Source organism: Neodiprion lecontei, chromosome 5 (genome assembly GCF_021901455.1).
Source record: "Neodiprion lecontei isolate iyNeoLeco1 chromosome 5, iyNeoLeco1.1, whole genome shotgun sequence".
Classification (NCBI taxonomy): domain Eukaryota; kingdom Metazoa; phylum Arthropoda; class Insecta; order Hymenoptera; family Diprionidae; genus Neodiprion; species Neodiprion lecontei.
In genome coordinates this window covers 13,922,223-13,943,858 of record NC_060264.1, presented here as the reverse complement: position 1 = coordinate 13,943,858, position 21,636 = coordinate 13,922,223, and the positions used below count along the sequence as shown (strand labels likewise).

Below are 21,636 nucleotides of genomic sequence, written 5' to 3'. Positions count from 1 at the left end.
AAATTTACGGAAACAAGGATGAAGCTAAAGTTAGTGCAACGATAGAGGGTGGGGAGAAACGGTAGATGAGGTAACGATAGAACGAGAGGAAAAGGATCCGTAGCTTGAAACGGGAGAATAATCGAGAGAATACGGATAACTCTGAGTTGTCGCTCAGCGGGTCAAGTGTAGAATAGACGGAGGTCGGAGTTCGGTTCGCTGATCTCGCCGTTGTCATGAGGTGATTCTTCTTCCCTTTGATTGGTTGGTTGACTCCCACCGCAAATAGGCCATCCCCCTGTGGCGAATATCGGTTACGGCGTGGTCATGCGTTTTCGAAGATAACCGCTAGATGTGGCGAAATGTGCTGCTCGCAATTTCGTCATTGACACTAACTCGTACGATTTAATAGCTGCTTCAGTTTACTGACCAGGTTGCCTATCATCGGGGACTTCTTTGACAGAGGCATACACAGGGTGCCTTTCGGTCAGTTACCGAGTGGGGAGTGCCGTCTCATTGTTTACTTCCACCGGCTTTTGTACAGGCAGTAGCCGGCTGCCTATACCCGAGGTCATGCAGTCAGACGGTTGGCTAAATCGTGGACCATGAACCACAAAATTAGTCCTTGCCGACAGGAAGGCTGCGTCGATCCTAGGAACGATGGCTTTATCAATCTGGACGTAGTGGTTTGGGGTCGGTCCGGCACCAGGCCGGTAAGTCGGAACATGGTAGGCTACGGTCTGCCCTTCACGCCATCCCTACGGCATCCGATAAAGCAGGCGGCTGGTTCCTCCTTGAGGAGCGGTGCCCTCGACTGTCGGGAGGATTTTTATCTCCCTGTTCACCGGCAGTCGAGGCGATACGGAAGGTTCGGGTGGATGCTACCCCAGTAGCAAAAGAAGTGCACCAAGGTAGCCAGTATAGTCTGATTAGACCGTCGGTAGGCGAAGTCGTCGAGAGCTAGAAACGGTAGCTATCGGTCCCTCGGTGGTCGGGATCTTTGTCGTCCAAGTACCTTATTAGCGTGCGCCGAAGCGCGAAATACAGAATTTACAAAGAAAGAATTGGTTAAAAGTAGTTATTGCTAATTCTGTATCGAGTTCGGTTGGAGTACCCCGCTGAGGACGCGTTTCCTGAAGATAAATAACTGGTGTGTGCCTTTGTGACGGGCGACTCTAAAACGCCACGTTACAATACATATACATAGGTGGCGCTTGGACTACGCATACCGCTCACACACATACACTGCAGATACAAAGCAAGATAAACCAAATGAAAGAAAACTATTACAGTTAAACTTGGATTATAGCATTGAAAATACGATGAACAACTAAAATTGTAATACGGATGCTTGCGAAACATTCTGCTTATCAATCTGTGTTATTATTATGCTCACTTGCCGGGCTGAACTTCAAAACTTCTACCATGACAGGCGTGGTAGATTGCCGCGATGCTCCAAGCGATACCTATTCCTAAGAAGACATTCACTGCATTGCTTCCAGTCACGTTGCCTACGCTTGCATCGGCGTATTTATCCTGGCAGGCAGCCACTTTGCTGGCAAAGGTATCTGAAATGATTATACAGTTGATCAGTCGAGCAAGTATCACTTGCGAACTTCATGTGATACCATTAACGAATTATGTAACAGAACAGTTTCTTTCAAGAATTGAACATAAGCCTTTATCGAAACCGCCCGGTCCGAGCTACGCAGTAATCGCTACGATAACCCGTTGCGAGGCGAAAAGCGATTTTAAGATTGTCGCGTCCGCGCACCCTTGGATTCAGAGAGGACAGGGGGGCCTGCGAGCAGCTTTTGCCTTCTGCCGGGGGACAGGCAGTTAGTCAAAAATAACACGAAAACGACGTGCTCGTAAATCAGAGAGTCAAGTGCCTCGTCGGTTTAGAGTGGGATAGAGAGCAGCGTGTCAGCTAAGTTGAACAATTTGGACAGTTAAATAATTAGTGACAACATCTGCGGAGATTACTACCTACACTATATAACGTGAATAAACACCTATACTCTTCATATATACCGTTCTGCATCACGAGTTTTGATTGTTCCTTCTTGCTCTTCAGCACATCCCTTAAAACTATCAGTAGTATAGAGACGAGAGTTCTGGAACAGAAAATGGCGGCTTACTGACGAAGGAGCCCCGATTCTTGCCTTACCGACAGTCGGTATGTTACCCGTTAGGGGTAAGCCTTGCCTTCAATAGTGTTACGGACGGAAGCGTTATCATAGATGACGCCACCTTTATTTTTGCTCGATTTTACCGACAAACAGTTTGATAATGAGATTTTTGCGTTGTCAGATGAGCAGACAGTTGGATTGTTTTACCGTCGGATGAGCAGACATTTCAAATTTTTGCCTTCAGATGGCAGACATTTTACCGACGGAATCATCACCGATAAGAGCATTAACATAGATGGCACCAGTAGTCACTGTTTTACTGATCGGCTCTGTTGCACGCTCCATATCCACCGCAAGATGGTGTTACCTTCAACCTTCCCGCCAGGTGGTGTTACTGCACAAAAGTGTTGCCGCAGGTTTGTCGCATGTGCCCCCCCCCCCCCCCCCCCCCCCGTTATTGGTCAATCGACATTCTTTCAATCGACTCTGCATTGTTTCCCATGCTCGTCGCCAGATAGCTACTTTTTATCATGTAGTTGGGTGAAATAAAATGTTTCCAATAATAATGGTTGGATGCTTTGATTGGGCATGTTTTTTATTCATAAGCAATCACATCGTGTTTTCAGTTTCCACGTGGTAATGGTAATAGATTATCTTATTTTGAATTGAACGTCTAATTCCAAAATTGACTTACACTAATTTCTTTACCGTGCCACTAATCGGGCTGTAGTCGACAATACGATCGTGCTAGATAATGCAACAGACTGAAGTGTTTGTGGGAAATTCCATGCTTGCTCCAAATTTCAATCGAATATCCACCAGTCCGGTTTTCGACAATTCATTCTGTTTCGAGCAATCGATAACGATGAGGGGAGCTTGGGTTATAAATTCACGCTTTGACAGCAAAGGTTCAGCTTCTGTATTGTAGTAGGCTGTTTGAAACTGGACATACATGTCATAGAGAATGGCGTACTGATTATTGGGTATATCAAGATTCGAATTACCTTAGGAATAACACTGCGAGTTGAGGAAGAGTTTCACATCTCTGATTAGGCAATGATCAAATTCGCTGGCATTTTTTCTAGGGACCGTTTTTCCTTGAAGTTTGAAATTCAAGATCGACATATCTCGGCTTCTCCAACTGTGTTGATGTTTTGACCGCTAACACATATCTCGTCGTTGACAGGAGGATTGGATACACGTGCGTTTCCCAAGAACGGAAATTCCGAATCCGATGGCCGAATCCTTGACGATGTAGTCGAGCAGCTGGATTTTCGGTTTATCGGCCAGTTTAATGTAGAGCAGCAACCGGTCGATTATTCTTTAGGGTTATTTTGAAGTTTTCCGTAGGCAGGGTTTCAATCAAAGCATTCAAATCGGCGTTGGAACGTGTGAGAGTCAACTCATGTTTAGCGTTGATGACGACTCGATGATAATCCTCGGCGAAGCCTAGCACATAATTCAACGGTAGAACAGAGTCGAAATTTCGAGAAGCATTGGTCAGTTCGGTATCACCACTCAACCAAGCGGTGTTCTCCAGACTAGAATGCTGATCTGGACTCAAGGATAAGTGACCTTTCATAATGCTGGCGATACCAACATTGTTATTTCTATCAATCTCCACACCGCTCAACTCGTAGCGACCTTCCTCAAACAAATGACAAACAACCATATTGATCAATTTCATAGTCGCCACCGCAGTTACACCATTATCCTTTATAATTTTTCCGTGAATGTGGTGAGAGCCTTCAATGGGCAGTAGACACAAGTCTTGACGTGGAACAACAATATGGATTTCATAGTTGTTCTGGAAGGTGGATGATGCAAACGGCTGATGAGCATGAATCTCAGAATGCGCAATCGATTCACCGAATGCCACGGGTTTTTGTACTCTCATTATTTTTTCCATGGTAACACGCATAGGATGCAGCGAACACGAATTCTTATTTTCCAAAATTTCCACGTAATCGAAGACCTAGGCTCTGGAGAAACCGAACCTTCAGAGGTGTCAGCCTTGTTGGCGATGCAAGCTTCGCCAGAGGTGCCGGACGACTGATGATTTTTGACCATGACGTCTCACTTTTATAACCTTCACCCAACTTTTTCGTTTCGAACACGATTCCCATTATTTGAGAGATTTCACGTGTAAACGCACAGTTATCGTTTTTCCGCAAAAATTGATCAACTCGTCGTCTTGATCGACTATTCACAGCTGTAAATGATGTATCGACTGTCCGGCAATTGGTGGATAAATGACGTTGGCAGGCACTTCAACAATCTTGTATCCTGATGGAATGGTAGGGAAAAATTCATGAATCGTGTGAGCCTGATGGTCGTTTATGTACGCCCCTATGGTTATGTTGCACTCAACGCGTAAAGTATTAACTTGCAGTGTGGCCACCGGTAATTCTGATTTATGAATAACGTCTCGTGCTAGCTCAACCGCTTTAAATCCGAATAATCGACTGATGGAATCTTTCGCTTTACAGTCTACAACTTGATTGCACGTGACTTCATTGTTCAGCTCGTTGTCGTTGAATCTCAGACTGAGGTTGATGTCGGAGGGTAGCTCCTTATGCAGAAAATTTCCATCATCCTCAATTTCATAGCTTCCCGTGGGGTATCATCATGACTTCCCTGCTGTTGCCCGCTCGTTCTGGGTAAAATTTATTACACGTGTCATGAAGATTGGATATTGAATTGAATGTCAAGAACTCGACAAGTTCGAGAACATAGTTTTTCTTCAGTGATAATTCGATTGGGGGGAAATATTGAGCCTTCAGTACGGAGGATGTGCCTGACATTGTCAACGTTAACGATTCCGAAAATAATAATGCTTGTTCATGTGACACTCATCTTTTTATAGCTGTCCGCTAAGAAAGTTGAAGCACAAGTGGCCGCAAATCACAGTAGTATATTCTTGATAGCTCTTATGATTGTATTTTACTCTATCAACACCGAGATATTTCATCAAATCTTTAGGTGGTTTCAAACCACCGAAACTATCGAAATACACAACGTGATCGCCATTTTTCTTATACGCAACCCAATGTGATCCTGGACCACTTTCATCATCAAGATTAATAATTGCAGATTCTCGAATTTTCGGCCCTTATTTCGGTAAATCATTCCACATGAAAACACCTCGGAAATTTGAAATTTCCATATTTTTAGCATATTCGCGAAAATCAATATCGGTGAGAGCTCGGTATGGAAGCTTTGTTTGTTTTTTGCCGATCGTAAATACAGACCGATGCCGCTGTGATAGGGACTCAGGTATAATCCCTTGCCTGGCGCAATCGCCTCCATTGTTGCATTGTGCTACTTGGTTAAGTTCAAGCGATGTTTGTTGGTGCTAGCTTCGTTGACCGCTTTAGCTATACCCGCGGCACCACCCACTAGAGCCCCAGTAGTGCTTAGACCGGCCAGAATTTGAATGAGGAGCCGTAGGATACCGCCAATTTTATCGAGCACAGGTATGACGCGAGTCACACGAACATTATTTTCATTCCCACACGCGGCCGCACGAGTACCCGCTAACGCCGACTCGACAGCTTTGTAACACGGTCGCATGGCGATCTTTTTAGCTGTGATGATGGATATAAGATTTACTGTCCCCTTCCGCTGTGGATTTCTTCTTTGCAGTCGCTCCAAATTTTGACCGCTTCACAGCTAAGTTCATTCTGAGTTTGCATTGAGCTTTCATGGTGTTGGTGACTCCCCAGGCTACAGCTTTTTCACCCACACTACTGTCCTTAGCCAAGATGCGATTCCACGCCTTCTCAGTGAGCACTTTGTTAACAAGATTTCTCGCTGCGATATCCTGATTCTTTCTGTATACAATATCGTGGTCTTTACATCCAGCGTCCAGCAGATTGATTCCCAGATCGCCATGTGCCAACCTCTTGGTCAATTTCATTCGGGGTTCGCAATACTGATGCGCCGGCACGTGCGATTCAACCGGGACATGATTGACCATTTTATTTAGCAAACCTCCACCGCGTCTCTTCCACGTCTTCATGGTCGAGCAACAACTAATGAGAGTTCCATAAAAGAATGAATTCATATGCTGTCATTATAGTTCTCGTTGTCATGTTAACCAAGAATTGTGAGATTTCAAGATCAGCCTGGTGAACTGGCGGTCGCGAATTTCGACAAAATGGTTCGGCGTGGAAAGAGGAAGATAGAAAACGACATGGAAAATTGATGCCAAATACCATGAGAGCAATTTTTTATGGACCATCCAATTGCGGTAAAACTAACGCTCTCCTCTCACTCATCACCTACGGCAATGGATTGCGATTCGAAAATGTCTACGTCTATTCGAAATCTCTCGTCCAGCCAACGTATCAGTTTTTGCAAAAGTTACTAGAACCCAAAAGCCATAGGTCACTTCCCGTTTGGCGAGAATGAGGAAGTTGTAAAACCGGAAGATGCGCACCCCAACTCTATTATGATTTTCGACGATGTGGCGTGTGAAAAGAAGGATAATATCAAAACATACCTCAGCATGGGCACGTATCGTAATGTCGATAGCTTTTATCTACGTCAAACGTATGGGCGTTTTCCAAAACACCTAGTGCGTGACAATGCAAACTTATTGGTGTTGTTTCGGCAGGATCAAATGAATCTGAAACGTATCTACAACGATCAAGTGAACACCGACATGACGTACCAGCAATTTAAAGATTTGTGCTCGGCATGCTGGAATGACGGTAGTTACAGTTTCACTGTGACTGACAAGGATAGCGAAATCATTTGAGAAAGATACAGGAAAGATTTGAACTGCTTTATAAGCATGAACCAACGCAAACTTGCACAGTTTCATTGCAGCAATCAAGTCGCCAACATGAAGAGTACCAAGATTCGTAAGCATAGCGATACATTGAGTGAAATATCGAAAGCATACGTCGGAAGTACAAGATAATCAAGTTGGACAAAGACACGGCTGAACAGGTTATGCGAGAGGTGTTCAAGCCTTTAGTAATGCCGTTGCAAGAATTAGTGGATACTTCGAAGCAGCAAGACAAGCGGCATATTAGACAAGAAATTAAAACGGAACCATCGGATGTTATAGTAAAAAAAAAAGAAAAAAAGGTGACGAGAGTACCAGGGATGACGATGAGGAAAATGAAGATATGGACGAAGGGAATTTTATGGATGCAAATGATAAAACACTGAGATTTTGTAAAATTTCTACTACAAGCACGCCAGTAAAGGAAACAACGGCTTCTGTAGCGCGATATTTGAAAATGTTCAGCACAAGCAAAAAGAGGGATTTTGATACTAAATACGGTGTTCGAAAGTTGACAAATGGTATCATGATCGGTGACACGCGAATCAATCTGATCGATAGTCCAATCAACGTAGGGGATAAAAGTTATGAGAGAATGCCAGGATTACTTGAATTATTGTTTAAAAAATCATCTGATTCATTTATTGTGAATGACGCAGCCAAGAATAATTACATAAAAATTGTAACGATAACAAATGCGCATCGGAAACGTTACTAAGCCGATGGAAGTCTTAGAGATGATTTAAAAAGTGCAAAGTATAGAAATTTCATTGCACAACACGTTGGCTCGCCGAAAAAATCAGGTAAAGGCTTACCCGACTATAAGATTGCGCGAAAGGAGGGGCAAGATGTCGATTACGTCTACTGGGATGATCCAAATGAAATCGTAGATCGTCTCCGGCTGCTTATGGCGTCACAGGCTGCAGGCAATACCAGCCATTCCAACGAAATAGTCTCCATTATTGAGGAGTTGCGAGAGGCTGGAATCGTTTATTAGCGGCGTGTAAACATGAAATCATCATTTGTTCAGTGACCGTCCAGTGATGAGCATAGACATATTCGGGCGACACTCGGAGCGTGGTGGGGGTAAAAAATTTATTCGAGGGCCTTCGGGTGTTGGATTCAAAACCACCAGCGACAATCAGTATGATTTGGACGGTAAACGATTATGTAACATAGCTGATCCGCAGCACTCCACCGACGCCGTTTCCCTAAAAGTTCTCAATACTGCTTTACAGTCTATGGCTGTGGATATTGTGGATACTCTTCAATCAAATTTTGAGAGTTTCGCGCATAATCACAACGAGGAGTTGAAACAGCTACGCATAAATAACAAAATCATTGAAAATACGTTAAATCGCATCAAACGTATTGGGAAGCAGGCAACACCAACGTTGTAACAGACCAGCAGGGAATAAGTATCGATTGAGGAACCAGAGTGGTTGGACAGCAATTCGAAAAATTTATAGGTGAAGAGTTGGGAACAATAAAGACTGCAATAGCTGCCGAACTTCACAGACAAGCTCGACGCAACTATCCGCGCCGATTCGTAGATGTACGCGGACTGGATGAGACCTGGCAAGCTGATCTCGTCGATATGACTGCATACAGCTCGTGCAACAAGGGATACAAATACCTACTAACAATCATCGATATATTTTTCAAGTACGCGTGGGCGGTGCCGATAAAGTCCAAGAGTGGGAAAGATGTTGCCGCTGCCATGAAATCTGTACTGATCCAGAGTCGTATACCTACACATCTGCACATTGATCGAGGCAAAGAATTTTACAACAGCGAATTCAAAGCCCTTGTGAAGCATCACAATATCAACATGTATTCGACATTTAGCAACTCAAAGGCGTCGATATGCGAACGTTTCGATCGAACATTGAAGAATAATATGTGGAAGCGGTTTACTCTCCAAGGATCGTACGAGTGGATTAATATTTTGGACGATTCAATGAAGTCCTACAACAACACCAAACATCGCACGATTCGGATGAAACCGGTGGATGTTAGCACGGAGAATGAAAAACAGCTGTATCGTAGCGTGTACAAGCCTCGGCAAATCAAACGAAGTGATCGAGCGCGGAAATTCAGTGTAGGCGATTGAGTTCGAATCAGCAAGTACAAAAATGTATTCGAAAAAGGCTATACACCCAATTGGACGACAGAAATATTCACCGTGAGTGAGGTGAAAAATACCAATTCACCCACCTACAAACTGACCGATTATCAAGATCATTCCATCGAGGGGGGCTTCTACGAGGAAGAGCTCGCGGAAGTGAAATATTCCGACGGCTACCTTGTGAAGGAAGTATTACGCAAACGGGGGAATCTGTTCTATATAAAGTGGTTGGGTTTTAATAGTTCGCACAATAGTTGGATAAATAAAACAGACATGTAACATAATTTGTATGTACTTTCCGAATTACAATAAAAGATTTTGAATATACAAATATTTCGACATTTTATCTCCTTTGTACGCACATGTGCCATACTCTGTACCATGAAAATAATAATAATAATAATAATAATAATAATAATAATAATAATAATAATAATAATAATAATGATGGCGATGGCGATGGCGATGGCGATGGCGATGGCGATGGCGATGGCGATGGCGATGGCGATGGCGATGGCGATGGCGATGGCGATGGCGATGGCGATGGCGATGGCGATGGCGATGGCGATGGCGATGGCGATGGCGATGGCGATGGCGATGGCGATGACGATGGCGATGGCGATGGCGATGGCGATGGCGATGATAATAATAATAATAATAGTAATAGTAATATTAATACCTTCTCGCGTTCGAGCGCAAGAGGGTCTACGGAAGAGACGCGGACGTGACCCGACGGGACGCGGCAACGACGGAAAGAGACGCGACGATACAGACGTGGCAGGAACGGTGGACGGAAGAAACAACGGGAAACTGGACGAGACGACTTATTAAGGACCTGAGACCGTGGATCCAGAGGGGGTTTGGGGATGTGAATTTTTACGTCACCCAGCTTCTGACGGGCCACGGCTACTTCAGACGCTACCTACACAACCTGAACCGAGCACGGACGCCCAACTGTACGTACTGCGGACACGAACGAGACGACGCGGAACACACGTTTTTTGAATGTGACCGCTGGACAGAACTAAGACATAGACTGGAGACGGTCGTGGGAGGCATCACTCCCGACAACGTTGTCGGGGTGATGCTCCATAGTACAGAAAGGTGGCAACTTGTTGCCACCTACACAGAGACAATCCTACGACGTAAGAACGCGGACGGCTGCCTGACGTAACGCAATTGACGGACTGCCGGCACGGGACGGACGGACGGACAGACTGACGAGACACACACCGACAGAGCTCCCAGCTAGAAGTAATATCACCATAGTTCTTGGCTGGGAGCGTTGCACAGAAGGTGTCGGTTTAGTGGGTACCTGGAGTCCCACATCCGTGCTAGCCCGTATGACTGGCGCGAATCCGTAACTTGGATTCCGCAACTCCTCGGTAAAAAAAAAAAAATAATAATAATAATAATAATAATAAATTTCTGAAAACTTTTTTTCATTTTCTGAAAACTTTTCTCGTGGTAAACGAATAAATGTGAATTATTGCTTGATATATTAATAATAAATAAATAAACAATTGTTGAGTATATGAATTCGCATTTTGAAACTTCAAATCCATTAAATATCGTATTGATCATGAAACGTTTCCGCCCGATGGTGGATCGTTCGAGGCGTCAAACATCAAATATTTACATCAATTCTATGTCTACAGTTTATCCTATAGCTATTGGGGGGGCTGGGACAAACCCCCAAGGTAAGGTGTCGGTCTGTCCAGGTATCAATTGCCGCTTGTCATCCTGCCAACTCAGAGCCAATTTTTTTTGTACGATCGTGCTTACTTCGTGTTTTTTGCTGCTTATCAAACACTGTAGAAGAGTCAACTCTCGGTAAGCCGTCAGACAGCGCTTATGATCATCAAACGTGTTGCTACTTATCGGTGAATTTCTTACACCCTTGGCGCGCTTACTCACTTTCACGCCACTGTCATATTTTTCCCCATCCTCACCCATCGTAGTAAATGTGTACAGCTTTGCTCGCAGTCCCACAAACTCTGTCATAATTTTACCATTATTTTCATCCTTCATTAGTCCTAGTTGTTTTATGTTTTTAAGGGGAATACCATACACATTGTCGGGCGGATAGTCAGAGTTATCAAACATTGTATCTACATCACGTTTAATGATATCGTAGATATTAGGCACATTGAATTGATAAATAAGGCTGTCTGTGTCGGTATACATCAATTTAGCTTGTTTATTCGAAAAGTTGGTTTCAATATAATTATAGTGAAAATCGTAGAGAAAGATTTTTGACATATCTAGAATTGATGCACCGACGTAAATAGGTTTGGCGAAGTGAACTTTGACACGATTCATTTCAATGATAACCATATCAGTGTCAAATACGGTGCAGCTGTGAAAGTTTGCTCGGGCAATAAGCGTTCTCGCACCACCTCTTCCCTCCCATTTTGTGACCAATTTGACATCTTTGTGATTTCGCACATTCTACATAGTCTTACCAAACACAGCGTTATTCATGAGTTTGTAAAAGTTTTTCTCAAATTCATTCCTAGACCGCTTACGCATGTCTGTATTGAGCGTGATGTAAGGCTCGAGCCATGGAGATTGTGCAAACTTTCAAATTCTATGCACTTTCGTTACTTTCAATCCTAAACTGAAATACTGTTTCAAATTTCTATAGTGCAATATATTGTTACAAAGGGTGAAATCACCCGTTTTGTCCCCTTTTAAATGATCTAGTAGTCATCATAGATAAAAGACGTTTATAAACCTCTCATGTCTTTAAAAAGAATAAGGTTGCTGCGTCAACCGACATTATTGTAAAAACAGTCAGTCTCTAGACTTTAAAAAGAGAGCTTGTGTCCAAATACATCTATTTTCTTTCTAAAATATTCCTTGTTCGTGAGACTTCTTTGGCTCGGCGTTCGCTTAAATCGCACAGAGAACTCTTTGATTCTCTTAGACCTTTCTTAATTTCCCCGCGTTGTTACATTGGTGTCAGAAGCGGGATCTCTTCTGTGCCATTTGAGTGGATTTCGAGTGTAAAGAAGTATACAAAACAATAATGCAACGAACTCCTACGTCGAGAGCATCACGCGCGGAGCGACGAGCTGCCGGACGCGTTTCGTCGTGCCAGCGTTCTCCTGAACCAGCGTTTCCTTCCATTTCTCGTCGTTCGGAAGCTGAGGTTCAGCCCCAGCCCCAACTAGCTCTCTTGGCAGAGCTCATCCAGGGAAACTAAGATTTGCTGATGCGTCAGATTCAGCAGCAACAGCAACATCAACAACAGCAACAACAACATCAACAACTGCTACACCAGCAGCAACAAGAACAGCAGAATCTTCTGCACGAACTCCTCTCGCAACAGCGTCAACAACAAGAAATCGTGTCCCAGGCGTTGATCGGGATCCTGCAAGGTGTGCAGAAGCTTCAGGAGCGGCCGCAGGAATTCCCGATACGCCCAGTTCCATCCCCAGGTAGAAGGACTTCTCTTCCTTCAGTCCCGGTTCCGGCAAGGAGGACCTCCATTCATTCAATTCCGGATCAATCAAGGTCTGACGCTATTTATGGGGAAGGCGAAATTCCCCCTGTTGCTAAAAATTTTCCACCTGTTCATGTCTCGCGACAAGCTCAGGTTAGCTCTTTTCCGCGATGCCACGATGTTCCGTCACGTGATATTTCGGAAGTAGTTGAGCCTCCTGTCGCGTCGTCTCATCCTAGCGTAGATATTCAGTCAGAGTTCTTGGCCTTTTTAAAATCGCGCGGAACTGTCAATGTTCTCCCTCCGCAGACTCAGAGCTCGTTCGGACTGAATCAGGTCCCTGTACCTGCCGCGAGCATTGTAGAGTTGCCCTCGAAACAAACGAATTTGAAGCCCGGTTCGTATGACGGTTCGTCTGCTTGGAGTCTATACGAACGTCAGTTTAACATGATTAGTAAGGTTAATGGTTGGAATCCGTCCCAGAAAGCAGCTAATTTGACAGCGTCTTTGTCTGGTCCGGCTTTGGTAGTTCTTGGATCGCTTTCAGATTCGGATTCTGAAAATTTCGACAGCATTTATGCGGCTCTTAAACTCCGGTTTGGCGAAGAACATCTTTCCAAACTTTATTTTACTCAGTTTGAAAATAGACGTCAAGGGCCCAAGGAAGATTTAGCCTCTCTCGGAAATGACATCGAACGTCGCGCTCGACATTCCCTTACTGATTGTGCAGAAAAGGCTAGAGATCAGATAGCTCGGGCGAAATTCATGAATGCGATTCGGAATCGGGAGCTTCAGTATCATCTGAGGCTCGCAGCTCCAACTTCTCTACATGAAGCAATTATTAAAGGCTTAGAATTAGAAGCCATAAACGAGGCGGATTTAGGTTCGCGTCAACTTCATCGATTGAGCCAAGCTGACCCTTCAGAAAATTCTTCGTCCCGTCCTTCAGTCTATCAGCCTAGCTCAGATTCTCTTCCAGGAAGGAAAAATAGTGGTTTCTCTCGTTACAATAGATCAAACTCCAATCGGCCTGTCTCAGAGTGCCAGTTTTGCGGCGTAAGAGAACATATCGCGAAGAATTGTTTCAAACTCGACCGTCAGTTGAAGACTGCGGAAGATTCGTGGCGCAAAAATGTCTCCAAGAGGACTCCCTCTAATCCGGTTTGGGCAGCGCAACCTTCTGTTCCTCAGAATTCGGGAAACTAGCCACCGATGTTTCGAAAGGGCGAATATCATCGGTTTCTTCCAAGTTCCTAAGCCCTATTGCTTCACAGTTCGTGGTTAGAGGCCTGCGTCGTACCGGCCTATATGCTAAAGGTTCCGTTAACGGACTAAGTTGTTTGTGGGTGATAGATACTGGAGCCGAAATTTTCGTTGTTCGTCCTGACATGATTTCGTCTCTTGCTTCAATTATTCCTTCTGTGTCTATTCGCACTGCTACCGGAGCAACTACCCCTGTCGTAGGTAAGATGGTCGTACAGGTAACAGTAGCGGATTGTGTTCAATCCCCACATGAAGTTCTAGTAGCTGATATAGAAGATGAAGGCATTTTAGGCATAGATTTTCTTTCCGCTCACAACTGCGTCATTTCTACCGGAGATTCGACTCTCTGTTCTGGTTACCGTAAAATCAACCTCGAAACGTCTAGATTTATTAACTCTTCTGAACAGAAAGAAACCCTCTCGTCTTTGCGCGTTTTAGAACATGTTTCAGACTCTTTAGTCGTTCCTTCTTATCTCACGGAATTCTTTACTAGGTCTTCTAAAGATTTAGATATCGCTCAGACTAATAGTCTCGTTTGCCTTTTTAACGATTTTAAAGAGACTTTTGCTAAAGACTCTGCCGACATCGGGAGATGTACCATAGCTAAGCATTCGATAGATGTAGGGAATAACGCTCCGATTAAACAGGCAGCTAGACGGCTTCCTTTAAATGGTCGCAGGGAAGTTGAAAAATTGGTAGAGGATATGAGAACAGCAGATGTTATTGAGCCGTCTTCTAGTCCGTGGGCTTCTCCCCTAAATTAGTAGAGGATATGAGAACAGCAGATGTTATTGAGCCGTCTTCTAGTCCGTGGGCTTCTCCCATTGTCTTGGTCAATAAAAAAGATGGTTCCAAGAGGTTTTGTATAGATTATAGGAAGTTGAATGAGATCACCAAGAAAGATGCATATCCGCTTCCTCAGATAGGAGATACCCTTGATTTAATTTCTGGTGCCCGTTGGTTCTCTACGATTGATTTACAGAGTGGTTATTGGCAAGTTGAAATGAATCCGTTAAACAAAGCGAAAACAGCTTTTGTCACAGGTTTAGGTGGACTTTGGCAATTTAAAGTTATGCCTTTTGGCCTTTGTAATGCACCAGCTACCTTCGAAAGAGCGATGGAATTCGCCCTTCAAGGTCTGACTGGCAAGATTTGTTTAGTTTATCTCGATGACATCATTGTGTTTGGTAAGACTTTTGATGAAGAATTGGAAAATCTTAAGCAGGTTTTTAGTCGTTCATTCCAAGCTGGTCTAAAAATGAGTCCCAAAAAATGTCATTTTATCAAAAAGGAAGTAACTTTTCTCGGACACGTCGTTTCAGCGGTAGGAGTTGAGACAGATCCTTCTAAAATAGAAAAGGTCTTGAATTGGCCTCGTCCCGATTCAAAAGCAAAGGTTCAAAGTTTCTTAGGACTTTGTACTTATTACAGACGTTTCGTTAAGGGCTTTGCTTCTATAGCGAGACCCCTCCATGCTCTTGCAGGAATTAAAGTTGTTTTTGATTGGACTTCCGAATGCGAAAGAGCCTTTGTTCTCCTTAAAAAATTATTAACTTCGTCACCGATATTAGCTTATCCCATCTCCGATTCTCAATTCATCGTAGATTCTGACGCTTCTCTCTGTGGTATAGGTGGGGTTTTGTCTCAAATTCAGGATAATCAAGAGTGCGTTATTAGTTATTTCAGTCGGGTCTTGTCCAAACCGGAACGCAATTATTGTGTTACCCGTAGGAAATTATTAGCGATGGTAAAATCTATTTGCCATTTCCATCATTATCTTTATGGAAGGAAATTTTTGATTCGGACAGACAATGCTTCCTTAACTTGGCTTCTTTCGTTCAAATCACCTGAAGGCCAAGTAGCTCGATGGTTGGAGAGGTTAGGTCAATATGACTTCGAAATTAAACACCGCCCCGGAGTTCTGCATGGTAATGCTGATGCACTTTCTCGTCGTCCGTTCGGGGACGATTGCAAACAGTGCTCTCGTTTAAATAAACAGATAGATCCCTCGCTTAACGTTCGTCAAATTTCTCTCGTTGAAAATAAAGAAGACTGGATCATCGCCCAGGGGAAAGATTCAGATCTCCTTCTAGTTCGGAATTGGAAATCCACAGGAGTCAGGCCTCAGTGGGAAAAAATATCTTCTATAAGTCAGTCTTTGAAAATTTACTGGGCGCAGTGGGACTCCTTGTTTCTCCTCGATCAGTTGCTTTATAGGAAATGGGAATCACCTGACTCCAGGTCGGTAAGTTGGCAGCTTCTGGTTCCTAGAGAAAAGATAGCCGAGATTTTGTCAAGCTTTCATGATTCACCTGTCGGTGGCCATTTCGCTTCTAATAAGACTTCGGGTAGCATCAGAGAAAGGTATTTTTGGGCTCACTGCCGAGCTGACGTTGAAAATTGGTGCAGAACTTGCACGGTTTGTTTAGCCAAAAAGGGACCTATGAAAAAGGGAAGAGCTCTCTTCAAATATATAACGTAGGAGCTCCATTTGAAAGAGTCGCAATGGATATCCTAGGCCCTCTTCCTCTTTCTAGGTCAAGAAATCGCAATGCCCTGGTGATAGCAGATTATTTTACAAAGTGGTTAGAAGTAGTCCCAATTCCGAATCAAGAAGCTAGCACCGTTGCTCGAGCTTTTGTTCGAGAATTCGTCTGTCGTTACGGAGCTCCTCTTGAATCACACACAGATCAGGGTCGAAATTTTGAGTCGAATTTGATGAAGGAGTTCCTTCAAATTTGAGGGATTAGAAAAACTCGTATCACCGCTTTGCATCCGCAGTCTAATGGAATGGTAGAAAGATTGAATAGGACGCTTCTTCGTTATCTTTCTTCTTTCGTTGATCAGGATCAGAAAGATTGGAATGAGTGGATTCCCTTATTTCTTTTATCGTATCGCTCTGCAATTCACAACACCACCGGTTTTTCTCCAGCTATGATGTTGACAGGTCGGGATCTTCGACTTCCGTCAGATTTAGAAAAGGGCGTCAATCCTTCCGTGGCTTCGTCCCGGGTGTATTTTAATTCCGTTTTCCGTCAAAAATTGGATGAGGTTCATGAATTTGCTAGGGAAAGAATTCGTATGGTCTCTGATAAGACTAAGGATCGTTATGATATTAGAGCTAGAAATTTAAAATTTGAGAAGGGAGATCCCGTTTGGTTATTTCAACCTCGTCGGCAACAAGGGCGTTGTCCCAAACTCCAAAGTAATTGGGAAGGTCCTTACTTTATCGTTGACCGAATTAACGACGTTGTTTTTAGAATTAGACGTTCCCCTCGTTCGAAATCCAAAGTCGTTCATCTGGATCGCTTAGCTCCTTATCAGTCAAGAGCATCGTTTCAGTAGCTCTCTGAAGGTTAGAAAGTTCGTTGACAGGTTAAGGTTAGTTCGATGTTGTTCGATTCGAGAAATTTGATTACATCGATTTCTTTGGCTTGAAGAGTGTTTCGGTTCTGCGCTTGAATGAAGTAGTGAGCGTTTGGTCGATCCTCTTTTATTTTTCTAACCCATATGTCAGTTTCTTTGAGTTTTATAGATTTTTCCCGACGAATCTGCCGTCTTTGGCTGTTCCCGATGTGACCTCCAGCTGTACTGTTTGTCCGGTCTTAGCCTGGGTTCTCCAGATATTCAGATAAGATCGTTCCTTTTCTTTTGTATACATATTTAATTTTTTTTATTCGTGTATTCTCCCAAATTCACTTAGTGAATTTGAATTGTTATACCACCACTCACATTTGTTCTCCAAACTCCAGGGTGTGCTGTTTTTTTGAAGAAGTCTTGGATTCAGTCACCCATTCCTTTTTCCTGTTTCCTGTGCCGGTTCTCGGAGGGAATCAGCCTTTACGTTGTCTAGGACTCAGAGTTTTCCCAATTATGGTTTCCCGCCTCGTCGTACTCATCTGTGTTTGATTCACCGGACTATTTTCCCTGAAGAGGAATGAATTTTCTTTTCGACGACGATCCGGATGATTTTGATGTCTTCAAATTCATGAAGAACTCACTAACTCACCCTTAAGACTTACCTTTATAAAATAAGGCACACAAATTTTGAATTCAATTGAACGCTCGACTATCTGCTCAAGGTTTTCTGTGGTTCACCTTGAGACTGTGGGCAAATGCCAGATAGTAAAAAGGGAGTCTTTTAATTTTTAGAGCCACAGCTCCAACTCACCTTCGAGCACTGACTGCTAGATCACATTTTTTGTAATTGTTTATCTTTTCCGAGTCGGGTCGACTCTTTTCCTCGAGGGGAAGTATTGTTACAAAGTGTGAAATCACCCGTTTTGTCCCCTTTTAAATGATCTAGTAGTCATCATAGATAAAAGACGTTTATAAACCTCTTATGTCTTTAAAAAGAATAAGGTTGCTGCGTCAACCGACATTATTGTAAAAACAGTCAGTCTCTAGACTTTAAAAAGAGAGCTTGTGTCCAAATACATCTATTTTCTTTCTAAAATATTCCTAGTTCGTGAGACTTCTTTGGCTCGGCGTTCGCTTAAATCGCACAGAGAACTCTTTGATTCTTTTGGACCTTTCTTGATTTCCCCCTGTTGTTACAATATACTTTTTTTTGGGGTGGAGGGTGGTCGTGAGTTTGGCATTTTTACTACCTGGAGGAGTAAAATGTTCGGGACAAAGAGGTAAGTCTTTGTGATCCTCGTGGAGTTCCACAGGGTAGTCCAAATCTACCTCCAGAAAGTAGCCGATCGGCAAATCGTCCGGATGGTTTGTTATATCGATGTGCTGATACTCCCACTCGAACGAACCGATTGGTAAATGCACGCTCATAGCTGCACCGTACAGGTTATTCACGTCAAAATACATGAGATACGATTCCGCTTTGTTTGGATCAAAATCTTTTCCCATGAATCTATTATTGGCCCGAGCGTGTTGATTGGAACATTGCGCTACGCCGCCTCGAATGGCTCTTTCAATAAATAATACCATTTCAGGGTTGTCTAAAAGTTGCAAATACACATTAGTATGCTTAAGCATCGCGTCAAAAGCAAGTCCCGGTGCAGTGTAGTAGTGCAACGGATCTAAGTCGTATGTTTTGAAGCAGCTAGCGCGGAAATTTGCGAAAATATCGGCAAGCAAAATAACATCGGTCTTTAAATATAAATTTGAATAGCCCCCCAGTGACTCTGAATGGTATTCCCTCCAAACAGTTTCCGCGTGCTCGTAATCGGTGTCTGAAATATTTGCATCGCAGAGGCGCGAGTAGAAATGCGTCTTTGCAGGTAGTCGCGGTTCATCGAGTTTTCCCCAACAATCGACGTATTCATATGGAAAAACGCCTTTGCGGGTCATCAAACTGATCTGAGTCGGGTTATTATAAAATTTGCGTGTTATGCGTTTATCGGTATCGGTCAAATATGTGGAAAGTTTATCGATGCTGCTAGCCATAAATCGGAACGAATCGATAAATCTCAAGTGCATCATTGTTCCATCGACGCATTTCGTGAAGGATATATATTTTTCCTTATTTGTGGGTAGCAATGTAATTTTACCGGGAAAAGTTGACGCAAGGGATTTTCTTAAAAAGTGAGAATCGTAACCGGACAAATTGTGGAAAACTATTGGAATTGTGTGCGACTCTCTGAAATTCAAATTACACCGATTATGAGCAGGACCACGATATTTACCCGTGAAGTGACAGTGATCGTAACACTTTTTCTCCTCAGGGGTAAACGGATTTTCACAAATATAACAATTCTTTGCGCGCATGTGACGATCGCGTTGCACTTGGGTAAGAGACTTCATCGGAATTATGTTTTTGATGCGTGACTTTACTTGAATTGATAAATCTTTAAGCTGTTTCATAAACCAATCTATGCAATCGACACCGCGTTCACCGTGGAACTCCGATAAAGTCTCATCGTACGCGCAATGTACATAGTACGCTACACTGTGCGGGATATGCTTTTGAATTTCACAAGTCTTGCGAGTTTCAAATTCATCCACAGGTTCAGGGATTAATATACATTCGAGATCGGCGTATACGACAAATGGAACGGTGCCTTTGTTTTAAAAATTGGAAAATACTAAATCTTTACACTTGGGGAACTTCATGCGTACTTTATTCAGCGTAATACAATCTTGCCGGTGATTGTCGTAGACATGTTTCGCGCTAATGTGGCACAAACATCTGTCACATACAAACGTTTTGTGTTCATGAATGGACAATTGTTTGCTCACCAATCGGGAAAGATCTTCAATCCAAGCAAACTGGAATCTCGTTGCAAACTCACCAGTCATATCGTCTTTCGAATTCCTCTCAACCATTAGAAGATGGATCGTGTCAATGTTTACGCTATGCACATTTTTACTCAAATAAATTGGCACGATGACGCTTTTATTTGATTTTGCATGATGCGAAAAAGTTTGAGATTCTATACCATATACATTGATGCGCAAATTATTCAATTTCTCAAGCTTTTTCACATCGTGTAGAGTAGCAGGGAATTCGATACCGGTACAGTCTAACTTGGAAATATATCGATGATAACGGCTAGTCCTATCGGTGTGGGTGTTGACCGGGTGAAGGGCTGCTGTGACGGACCAGAGAAGGCATCTTTCGTCCTCGTTCCTCACGTTGATCACAGTTTTTTTATGTCGAATGTCTTGGGGCAGCTCGACGAATGTTGAAGCCCCCGCGGCGAGAGGCTGGTAGCGATTGATATTTACGGCGAGGTTAAGGATCTCAATCATACTCCAGCCGGAATCGCGTTGCTCGAAATCTTCCACCTTTGACTGCAGATCACCCCGTGCACGGATAAAACAACTATTTATATCGCTTGATGGGAGGAGAATCGCCACGCTGGAGGTGTTGAAATTCTTGACTTCGGTGGAGATCTCTTCATGCTTGGCATTTTCGAATTTGCATGATAATATGATGTTAACCTCCACATTTCCCTCCTCGCGCAGTATCAGCTCCAACTTCTCGGTGACGACGTGCTGCCCATCGTCCAGGAAGGCGTCCAAATTTTTATGACGGAGATTCGTGACAACCCCCGTTCTGATTCGGCTGGCGAAAGCGCTATCCACGTCGTCCCATTGTATACCCGCAGGAGTACCGATATTTCCACCCGTCACCACTGTGCGCTGCTGCAACTGTTTGATCTTCGTCACCCAAGATTGCAGGAGTGCGATCGTATGTTGAATCCGTATTTTCGCACCAACGGTTGTTCCTCGTTGCATCGAAATATCGCGCAGAACTTGGATATTCGCAATTCCAATATCAACCCAATGATTGATGACGGCGTCATTCTCTTCTCCGGGTGGTTGCTTTCTTAGCAAATTGTACGTCCCCTCCATCTGCTCCGCAAGTCCCATATACGCTTCGACTGCCATGACTTTAACGGTTATAGGTAACAATTGTATGTCAGAGAAATGAAAATTATAGGCTTTTGACTTGCACGTATCGTGTAAGACTGATGAGTCTGCATCGGATGCGTTGAGCTTATATACAAGCCGATAGATCGCAAGAATTTGGGAACGGTGCGCACTGCGTTTTGTGCATATCGGAGGGAAAACTGACGTCAGAGATGCAATGCGCACTGCGTTCTGCGCATATCGGAGGGAAAAATGACGTCAGAGATGCGCACTGCGTTCTGCGCATCTCGGCTTGATCGGCTGGTATGTGTACACACAGTTTTGGGTTTTACGACTCTTTATAGCGAACAAGTTCGAGCCTGCACATCCCCCGCCATTCTCTATGATATGTATGTTCGGTTTTAAATGACCTACTATAACAAAGAAGCTGAGCCTTTGCTATCGAGGCGTGAATTCATAAACCAAGCTCCCCTTATCGTCATCGATTGCTCCAAGCAGAACGAAACATTGAAAACTGGACCTGTGGACATTCGATTGGAATTTGACTGTAGCATTA

The 21,636-nt window shown here is 43.6% G+C and overlaps 1 protein-coding gene across 3 annotated transcripts in view; it reads right to left on the bottom strand.

The window, feature by feature from the left end:
* The window catches only part of LOC107227349 (sodium/calcium exchanger 1), a 1,225,609-nt gene that overhangs the window by 170,194 nt on the left and 1,033,779 nt on the right, over window positions 1-21,636 (bottom strand). For 2 of the 3 annotated variants that reach the window (XM_046741324.1, XM_046741325.1), the window contains one exon: window positions 1,376-1,547. The exons of the other annotated variant lie outside the window; for it this stretch is intronic. In XM_046741324.1, the coding sequence (XP_046597280.1) occupies window positions 1,376-1,547 (172 nt within the window). The remainder of the gene's footprint in view (window positions 1-1,375; window positions 1,548-21,636) is intronic. 3 annotated transcript variants of the gene reach the window in all.